The sequence below is a fragment of the Vigna unguiculata genome, chromosome 10 (genome assembly GCF_004118075.2).
Source record: "Vigna unguiculata cultivar IT97K-499-35 chromosome 10, ASM411807v1, whole genome shotgun sequence".
Taxonomy (NCBI): Eukaryota; Viridiplantae; Streptophyta; class Magnoliopsida; order Fabales; family Fabaceae; genus Vigna; species Vigna unguiculata.
Window position 1 is genome coordinate 29,440,910 of NC_040288.1, and position 10,603 is coordinate 29,451,512.

The window sequence follows — 10,603 nt, forward strand, 5'->3', positions numbered from 1 at the left end:
TAAGATGCTTAAAGCAAAATTTAAAGCAAAATGCATGTAGATAAATTTTGTCAACTCAAATGAACATATGTATATATAAGTATTATTTTCCTCTACCGATTATACGGAAATATCATTTTGAAATATTCCTTAGAATAGGTTAACACAAATTATCTTCTAAATTTGTCTTATTCTCCACATCCTCACACTTATAAATGTCAAAAAAATCCTTATCTACGGGTATCTGCGAATAAAATCCACAACGGGTAGGAAACGAATATTAAAAATGGATACTTATTACCCGGGGGTACCAGTATTTTTGATACCCACATGTTAACTGGGCGAGTACGGATATCATAGTATCCGTACCCGCTAAACTTTAATTTACAAAAATACCCTTATATATATATATATATATATATATATATATATATATATATATATATATATATATATTAGTAAAAAACATTCTAACCTAATTTTTTTTCTAAGTTGCACATCTTGTCTTGTCTTCTATCTTCATTTTTTCACCTTCAAGTATTGGTACATTGTCTTCTTCCAGGTACATCCCTTGACATTCTTCTCTTTTCTTTTTTTGAAATTGGGCATATACATCAAATCCTATATAGACAGTGACGTTTATGATATGCTTGTTGTCAAATGATGGAATCAAAATAAGAATACTTGGCACGTGGCAATTGAGGTTTATTATTTGTTTCTTTTGTTTATTTTTCAGGAATCAATTGGAGAAAGTGGACTTTTTATCAAAGCATTAATTAAAGAGTTTTCATTATGTTGAACGTCATTTTATATTTACTTTTATAATTATTTGGACTTGTATGAACTTGAATTTATTTGAATTTTATTTAAAATTTATGACAGTGATGTATTTTATTTTATTTGAATTTATGATTAAATATTTGGTTTTTAAATAATTATGTAAATACCCACTGGTACCTGTGGATACCCACAGATATGAACAAAAAATAAGCTGATACCCGCATAACGGATGTCCGACGAATGTGGATATGAGTACGGAATGGATATTTATCCAATGGGTAGGGTACGAGGGAGCTACTACCCACTCTGTTGATATCCCTACTCACACTCCCTTTTCTTTCCTTTTAATTTGTTTAAATATAATATTTTAAAGAACAAATGCACTTAACATTGCAATGTTAGAGCCAAGAGGCATGCAAGAAAATTAAGAACACTAATCGATATATAATCCAAACCCAATTCGACAAAAAAGTGCCAAACCCTATGAATTTGCCACTCATGCCAAAAAAATAAAATAAAAAATAAAATCCACCATTGTGAACCAAAGAAGTATGGTTGATGATGACACACTCAATGAATAATAATAATATAAATAAGCAAAGCATTTTGTGAAAGATATTCCTCATTTGGGTGCTTTCACAATTGCGAAAGTCCCCATATATTTGTATACTTTAATTAATACTCACGAATGCACACTTTTTGTTTTCTATGGACGATTCTTAGTAGATTCCAAGGAATCATCCTATCCCCCACAACCCACATGACACCTTTTTCCACTACTAAGAACAATATTACTTACTAAACCTTCCAACCACATATGTATATGTCAACAATATTTATCTTAATGTCAAAATTTTGAAATTTTCAAATGATATTGTTTTTATAGGGACTTTCCTTTTCAAACTATGGGGCTTTTCCTATGTTGACAATTTATTATTTTTTTATCATTTGAGTATTATAGTTATTTAAATTAATTCAATTTGATTTCTAACTTATAAAATTACCTTCAATTTAACATGATATCAAATTAAAATATATGTTTTATCAGAAATCTTAGTAAATCTTAACTTGAATCGCTTAAATTGCAATTCTAGTCTCCCTAAATTCTTGATTTGAGATTTTAATCCACAGTATTTATCCAGCTCTCAGTTTTACTTATCTTTTCCTATTTTATTTTTCACTAATGCATCTTAGACTAATACTACATTCGTGAATGATCAGTAAATAATGAAAAGATAGACAAAATTGAATATTACGTCAAATTTGTGAATTTTTTAAAACGTTGTGACTGAATCTGGGGGAAGAAAATATACTGAATTTGATGGAAATAAAATATAGAAGTGAAAATTGTAGAAAAAACTAATTAAAGAGGGACCTAAATTGCTATTAATGCTCTTGAATTTAATTTATTTTTTTTATAAAAGTTATGTTAGTTATTAGGCTGACATCTTAAAATATATATCCAAATTCACATGAAATATATTATTAGAAACCTTACCAATGATCTTTTGAAAAAAAAAAGATATAACAAACTTCTTTCAAAAGCTAAATAATTCTAAACACATGAAATTTATATTTATAATAGAAAAAAAGTCAAAAACAATCTTAAATAACAAATATCATATCATTTATAATAAATTGTATTTTCTAATCCAAAATAAATTAACTTATCTGAATATAGTAATAAGTTTTTTAAATACAATGTTAACAAAGAACATGTTTAGTTTATGCTATTAATATAAATTATCACATAGAAATATAAAGACTAAACTAAAACAAGTTAAAGATAATTTTTCGAAGTTGCAAAATGATACTATTTTCAAGGATATTTTACTAGCTTAAATTTTCATTTTTTCCGTTGAATTAGGACTAATATACCACTTAATACGCTAAGAATTCAATATAATTTACCTTGTTTACAAGATCATGATAAGAAAAAGAAAAAGATTAAGAAAGTGTGATGTGACAACTCTAACGAAACAAATATCCATACAGAACATAAAATAAGATAGTCATAGAAAAAGTAGAGGACCCACTTGAGAAACCCAAACCCTATTGTTCCCTGGTTACTAAACTCAACCACATTTTGCTTCCACCAACGAAAGAAGCAACCAAAGTTTTAATTTTTCAAAGTCTTGGTCATAATAACGACCATGAAGTAGTAACACAGTAACAGAATATGCTTCTAACAATTCTCATGCTCCCTTCAACCACCCTTTTCAAACCGCCACTTCATCACGTTAAGCATATGCTTTTTAATATTCTAGCAAACTTAGCTCATAAATTCCCCTCTCTAACCCCTTTTTTTTTCTACCTTCATCACATTTCATTCATATTACACCAACCCTTTTCTGCATTTCATCTTCTTCACACTGTTTATTCGTTAAAAAAACACATTTTTTTTCCCAACGTTATGAAGTTTGGAAAGAGACTGAAGCAACAGATTCAGGAGTCGTTGCCGGAGTGGAGGGACAAGTACTTGTCGTACAAGGAACTGAAGAAGCTGGTGCGTCTCATATCGGAGGCACCAACGTTGTTGAATGGTTCCTTGGAATATGGCAAAACCGAGGCTGAGTTCATGTGCTTGTTGAAAATTGAAATAGACAAGTTCAATGGCTTCTTCATGGAGAAAGAAGAGGATTTCATCATTCGCCACATGGTAATCTTCTTCTTCTTCACACTCCGATAATCTATATATTTTCATTATATTCATTTGTGTTCTTTAGTTTTTTTTTTTATTTTTTTATACATATGCTATGTTTGAATCGTAAATTAGTGTATGCTTGTTTTGTTATTTCTTTTATATACGTTATTTTTATATATTTATAAAGCATGGTTTTGGTCCGTGATGTCTATATATTAATATTAATTCAAACACCCATTTGATCGTTTCTTGATATTATTTTTTATGTTATCAACTATTGTTTTCGTTTTCTTTTTATGGTGTGAAATAGTAGAGTGTGTGTACATGTCTTTATCCTTGTTTTAAGCAATCACGCAATTACATGTCATAGTTTATTAGACGAAAAAGTGTCTTTTTAGGGGGAATTATTTTGTGTGTGGTAATTCATTTCGTTGTTCATCATAATCTCCTAGTTTATTCTTAGGAATATTCTTTTGAACGTTTAGTATTAAGAGTAAAAGATTGAAAGTTTTGCATTACCTATGTTGGTAATTATGATTAGTGTGGAGGTAGTGTTGACCAGCTGTGAAAACGTAATTAATACGACAAAACTAGTACCAAATTATTTATATTATTCGCGCGTAATTTTTCCCTTGTAAACACTTTTAAAACAATAAAATAAGAAGACGATAAATTAAATTAGATAATTTATTTATTTTCTAAATTTTTACTTTTAATTTTCCTGTAAGCTAATTTTAAGTTAATTTCATTATTTTGTATTTTTTAATAAAAGTATTTATGGAAAGATTTTCCGCAAGTACGTCTAATATAATATATGGAAGATGATAGTTCAACAAAAATTTTTGACAAATTTTTGACGAATTGCCTTTTTAAGTAAAATAAGTATTACAATTATTACTTTATTTTGATTAAAAAATAAAAAATTAATCTATTTAATTCTATTTATAGAAACTTTGTCAAAAGTTTGTTAAAAAAAGATAATTTTCCATAATGTATTAAGTAGGTGGTGCTCAGTAACGAACGGTTATCGGCAATTTTGAATAACCAAAAATAGTAGGTTTTATATGCGAGAGCTATTGAATTTTCTTGTTGTGTTTGGACGAAGCATTTCAATAATTTTAAGAAATTGAAACATATTGTATTTGAAATTCTTGCGATTGAATTGTCTTTGTTTTTTTAAATAATTTGTTTGGATAAAGTAACTGAAATACTTTACATTTCAATCTCTTATTTGGATAAAATAATTAAATTTCTCTTATGAGATAAAATTTTATTTTAATAATATTTATTTAATATATAATTTTTAAAATCGACCAAATTTCGATCGAGCTGACTTGACTAAATTCAGTCAAATTTTGGTTGATGTAAACTCAGTTCAATTTGACCAAATTTAGGTCGGAGCCAACTCAGTCACATTTCACCAAATTTTGACCAATGTAGACTAGACCAAATTTTTCCAAATTTTGGTCGAGGTCAACTCGGCCAAATTTGGATGAATTTCAAAATTTAGACGGCTTGGTCCGTCCAGATTGTCGGGATCGTCTGGTTCATCAGGCCCCCAACCTGTTTGGGTTATCGGGCTCGCCCAACCTGTTTGGGTTGTCGGGCCTGCCTGACTCGTTTTGGTAGTTGGGCTTGTCCGACCCGTCTATGTCGTGGGGCTTGCTCAATCAGTCTGGATCATTTGGTTGGCCGGGCCCGTATGGGTCATCGTACCAGCCTGGCCTATCTAGTTCATCTAGGTCGTCTAGGCTCAATTGACACTTCTAATATTGAAGAATGAGAAATTTCACAAATTGTGGAATTTCAGTTTCCTTCCTTTCTGAGTGAATTTCAAATTCTACTATTTTAGTGATTTGAAATATCTTCTTAAAATTCTTCAATTTCAATTCCCTTTTAATTTCCTCATCCAAACAAGTCATTTTACTCCAAAGAAATTCAAATTCTTCAAATAAATGAATTACTCTCTTAAATTGCTTCATCCAAACACACCATAAGGGTGTGTTCCTTTGGGGTGAATATAGGGGAGAGTGTGGAGATGAATTTCTGTAGATTTGGGCGGATGAATTTTTGTGTATTTTTTAGTAGATTTAGAGAGTAAAGTGAGTGAATTTAGAAACAAGTTTTATGAAAGTTAGTGAGAGATTTGATTGATGTGATAGATAAAATTAATTGTAAAAATAAATAGAATTGAAAAGTTACCAAAATACCCTTGATAAAAAAAAGAATGATTTTGTAATTTGATGTTATAAAAACAATTATAATTAATTAATACAAATAAAAAAATATTAAAATTGTATGAAAATTTAAAATAAAAAAATTAAAATTTATGAATTTAAAAAAATTTATACAATTAAATTTAAAAAACAAATTATACAATTAAATTTTAAACAAAAGTTATATAAAAAAGTTATAAAAAAGTTATAAAAAAGTTATAAAAAGTTAAAAAAAAAAAGTAAACGAAAACACACACACAGTGTTGTAATCAGTGTCATTCCCTTCATTGTCAAGGCACCGGTTATGTAACCGGTGCCATCCACACACACACTTGCACCGCATCGGTTAGCTAACGGATGCATATCTTCATCACCATCACGCCACCACCACTTGATTCCTACGCCACCACAGTGCACCCCTTAATCCTCTTCCTCGCCCACCGCACCCAACCACCTCATCTTCCCCCTCCATGGATGGACTCAACAATCACACACACACACCCACGCTGTGTTGCAGTAAAACCATTACTCACCTCTCAAAACAAACTACGACCACCATGTTGCCAACATTCACAATGATCATGGTAGCTGCTCTAGTTGCATGGGAAACATGATCACAAGGTCATTTTGGTAATGTGCCTAATATTATACCACTATCAGCACAATTTTGAGGGGATGAATTAATCCATCCATCCCCCAAATTCACTCTCCTACATCTGCCTAAATCATTGAAAAGGAACGCGCTGTATGGACAAAATCCGCTCTTTCAAATAACATTACACCGTACCATTCACGGAAATGAACACTGCGTAACTATTAATCTTGAGCACAATATACTACATAGTTCGATAAGCTTATATAAATGAAAAGTGAAATTAAGTGCACAATTTTAGGTGGGATAACATTATAAGAAGAAGTTGAACACAAAATTTATATATAGTATATTAATTTTTCTACAGAAGAGGGAATGAGGTGAAAAAAAAAACCTAAAGCAGTTCCTAATAAAGGTAGAGAGTGAATTTAATCCCTGTTTTAGTTGGACGAATCAATGTTTATTATATTTTTATTTTATCAATCAAATATATTAATTTTTTTATCGTAATATATATATATATATATATATATATATATATATTCAATCTTTTACGCCTATAAATTATAAAAACATGTCATATTAGTTTCTTAAAAAAATTAATATGTTGGTAAAACGGTCCAATCAAGCTTTTTAATTTGTAAATTTAAAAAAAAAAAACTTCTATGTTAAAATTTCTCAAAGAAAAATACTAGTAGTAAAAAAATAAAATTAAAAAGGTTTAGGTAGTGACAATCAAAGACTATGATGTTAGGATACAATACGTGTATCAAATACGATGCGTATCCGATAATGTCAAAAAGTTTACGACAAATAAAAAAGATTACAATTAAATAAGTATTTATGAATTTGTTTCAATTTGGCGTGTTGCATACTAAAGGAAGGATTGATAGAATTGAAGAAGGATTGGTAATGAGGGAAAGTTAGAAAAGATGTTGGGTCACAATAGAAGAAGATACCCTTGAAGTTAGAAAAGATGTGGGGTCAACTTAATCTTCTTATAGGATGACCCAACCTCTCTCCTAGGTTTGACTTTCTTATTCACCAATTACTCTTCAACTTTATAAAGAATCTTTCTTTTCATATGCAACACCCTAAATAGAAACAAGTTCAAAAACACTCATTTTAATGTAGTTTTTTTTTATTTGGTGATAGAAATGAACCAAGGTGAGAACAAGATTCAATTTTGGTTTTAAATGTCGTGAAAGTAAAAAACACAAACTTTTTTTACCTTACAAACAAACATCGCAAACAAAATAAAAGGGACATTGATGATGCAAATCTATGATTGAAATCTGCAATAAACAGTCACAATAAGAAATGAAAATGTAAAAATTAGCAAATAAACCTCAATGACGAAGCAAAACCAATGAAAACAAAGACGTAAAATAATCCTCAAACCACCATCATTTTGTTGTCAAAGATCAAATCCTAATGTGCAAGAACGTTGTTGCTATTTTTGTGTAGTGAGAAATGAAGAAGGAACCCTAATTCAGATATATAAAAAAATTTATGTTGGACATCTTATTGTCTGACGTAAATTAGATAATTCACGTCGGACACTACAAAGTCTGATGCAAATTACTCACTTATTTATAAAAATACCACTACACTTTTTTTACATGGATTTTTTCGTTGTCAAACGTAAATTAGGTGGTATGAATGCCTATTTTTATGTTAAAGCTAATTTTAATGAATCTATCATTCTTTAGTTAGTTGTAGATCAATAATATATTATTCAAAAAATATTAAAGTAGAAAGAGATTAACGTTCGATGATTCTATATTGTTTCATTTGAAAAATCAAACTATACCTAATTCTTTGATAAAGTTTCACTAATAGAGTAATGTTGCAAATATACAAGGTATGTATTCTTTGGACCCAGCCATTTATGGTTAATATTGAGGATTATTTGGACTACAACAACTTTTGACTAAGATCGAAAATTGTTTAAAATACAATCACTTTTGGTTAAGATCGAGTATAATTTATAATATAGTCACTTATGACTAAGACCAAGTATTGTTAGACGACAACTATTCCTAATTAAACAAGTAATAAATAAGTGATATAAAAGATTACAAATTTAATCTCTAAGTCTAAATATAGATGCAAGATAAAAAGTTTTTTAAGTTGAAAAAAGTACAATATGGCTTTTTTTCTTCGCACAACATTCTAATACATAACATGACTTATCAAATATAAATCAGATAATTTTTTTTTTTCAAAATTAGGGAAAAGTGTACAATCTTACGAGGTTGACATTTCAACAACAACTCTAACGCGTTCTTTAAGAATTTTTTAGGCTTCCGTGAAATAAAGGCGAACACAAAATACTCTGTCTTCAATATAGAATATCATTTTTAGAATGTTAGAATCATACTATATAATACTTAAGATCACACGTTTCTACTATTTGTCCAAGTGAAAGTTTATCACATTTGATACATAAACAAACTGTTATGCATTAGTTGATTAGATACAACATTTTCATACATCAAAATCTAATGCATATAAATCATGTTTCATAGTTTATTATAGGTCACTTAGTTAAAATAGATGGGTCTTCTGAACTTAGCACTAATCATTGGAACAATAATAAATATGAATTTTTAAGTTAACAGTGGATATGATTATGTTGGAATCTAAAGCTAGTGGTCCGGTGGTTGCCAAAGAAAATTGACCACTTTTATGGGGGAGAAAATGGAGCATGATTGGTTTTCACTTGGAACATATAAAAGTTTAAAATAATGTTAAGTATATTTCATCAACTACATTCTTGTTTTTATTTAATCTTGAAATTAATGCATACTTTATGAAGTAGAAATAAGATTTTCTTTTTTAATTTAATCTTGTTAATATTAAATTATTTTAATTTCTGACTCAATGTTGGAAATATATATGGGTAGGGAAGAGTGTTTTTTATTAGGTATATTTGGTGCAGGAAGTACAACAGAGAATAAAGAGAGTAGTTGATTTATGGGGACCAAATGGCAGTGCACCCTCAGAAGCAGATTATAAAGAAGAGATGGCAAAAATCAGAAAAGCTATAGTTGATTTCCACGGTGAAATGGTTCTTTTAGTAAACTACAGCAACATCAATTACACAGGTACCATGTTCTCACCTTCAGTAATTTGTTCACACAGATAATTTAATTTAGGGTTAAATATGATTTGATTATTTAAGTTTTAGTAAAATTTAAAATTATTTTTTCTTTTAAATCTTTTGACTAATTTAATTTTTTATCTTTAAAAATATAGGAATTTAGTTATTTTAACCAATTGTTAAGTTTATTTGACGTTTCAAGCGCATTTTATTATAATATTTAAATTGTCTATACCGTTTGACATATTTTTGCTATAATGTTAACTTAAATATTATAATAAAATGAATTTAAAATGTCAAATAAACTTCACAAAATTTGATAAAAAAGACTAAATTTATGTATTTATAAAAATAATGATTAAATTGGTATAAAATTTCGAAAATATACTAATTTTAAATTTTAAAATATATACAAATCTTATTTTAAAAATCGGTTTTTAGAGATAAATTAGATTTAAAATCGCCGATAACGATGAAAACATTGAAATGTGCAGGATTGGCTAAAATTCTGAAGAAATATGACAAGAGGACAGGGGGGCTTCTGCGTTTGCCATTCATTCAGAAAGTGTTGGAGCAGCCTTTTTACACAACAGATCTAATTTCAAAGCTTGTGAAGGAATGTGAATGCATAATCGATGCAGTGTTCCCTGCTGAGGAAGAAGCAGAGAGAGCAAAGGAAGCAAAAGAGGCCATCACTGTTGCAGGAGAAGGAATATTCAGAAACACAGTTGCAGCTTTACTTACAATGCAAGAGATGAGAAAAGGTAGCTCCACTCAGAGTCCTTTCTCTCTGCCTCCACTCAACCTGCCAGACTCTGATCTCATCCAATCAATTCAGCTCAATGCTGCAGTTCCCATTGTGTAGTGAATCTGCTCATGTATCACAACACAACACACTTTGTTTGGTTCAGAAATAGATACCGTAGTTAGAATGCTTTAATGGGATCAAGAGATTTACTAGTCTTTAATGAGTCGATATTAATATAAGATGAAATATGTTTTTTATTTATTGAACTTTTACACGAAATTATACTTTGATGTACTTTTGATTTTAAAATTTAAAAATAAATGAATATAATTTTTTTAATTTAAAAAATTTATTTTTTTTTAACATGTTAAACATGTTTTATATTAATATTTAAATTGATTACTATTTAACATATTATATTTTGATATAAATTAAAACATACATTTTACGCACCAAAAAATTTAATTTGATTGGATTAAGAAATCTATATTTATTTATTTTAAAACTTTGAAAATCAAAATTTATTATAATTTCAAAA

General features: G+C 28.8%; 1 protein-coding gene across 1 annotated transcript; it reads left to right on the forward strand.

Annotated features, from left to right (window-relative positions):
* The first annotated feature begins 2,912 nt into the window (after positions 1-2,912).
* On the forward strand, positions 2,913-10,320 carry LOC114166417 (SPX domain-containing protein 3). Its single transcript, XM_028051149.1, has 3 exons — positions 2,913-3,418; positions 9,156-9,321; positions 9,812-10,320. Exons 1-3 carry the CDS (start codon positions 2,939-2,941, stop codon positions 10,180-10,182), a joined length of 1,017 nt encoding a protein of 338 aa, XP_027906950.1. The 5' UTR covers positions 2,913-2,938; the 3' UTR covers positions 10,183-10,320.
* Positions 10,321-10,603: the final 283 nt, after the last annotated feature.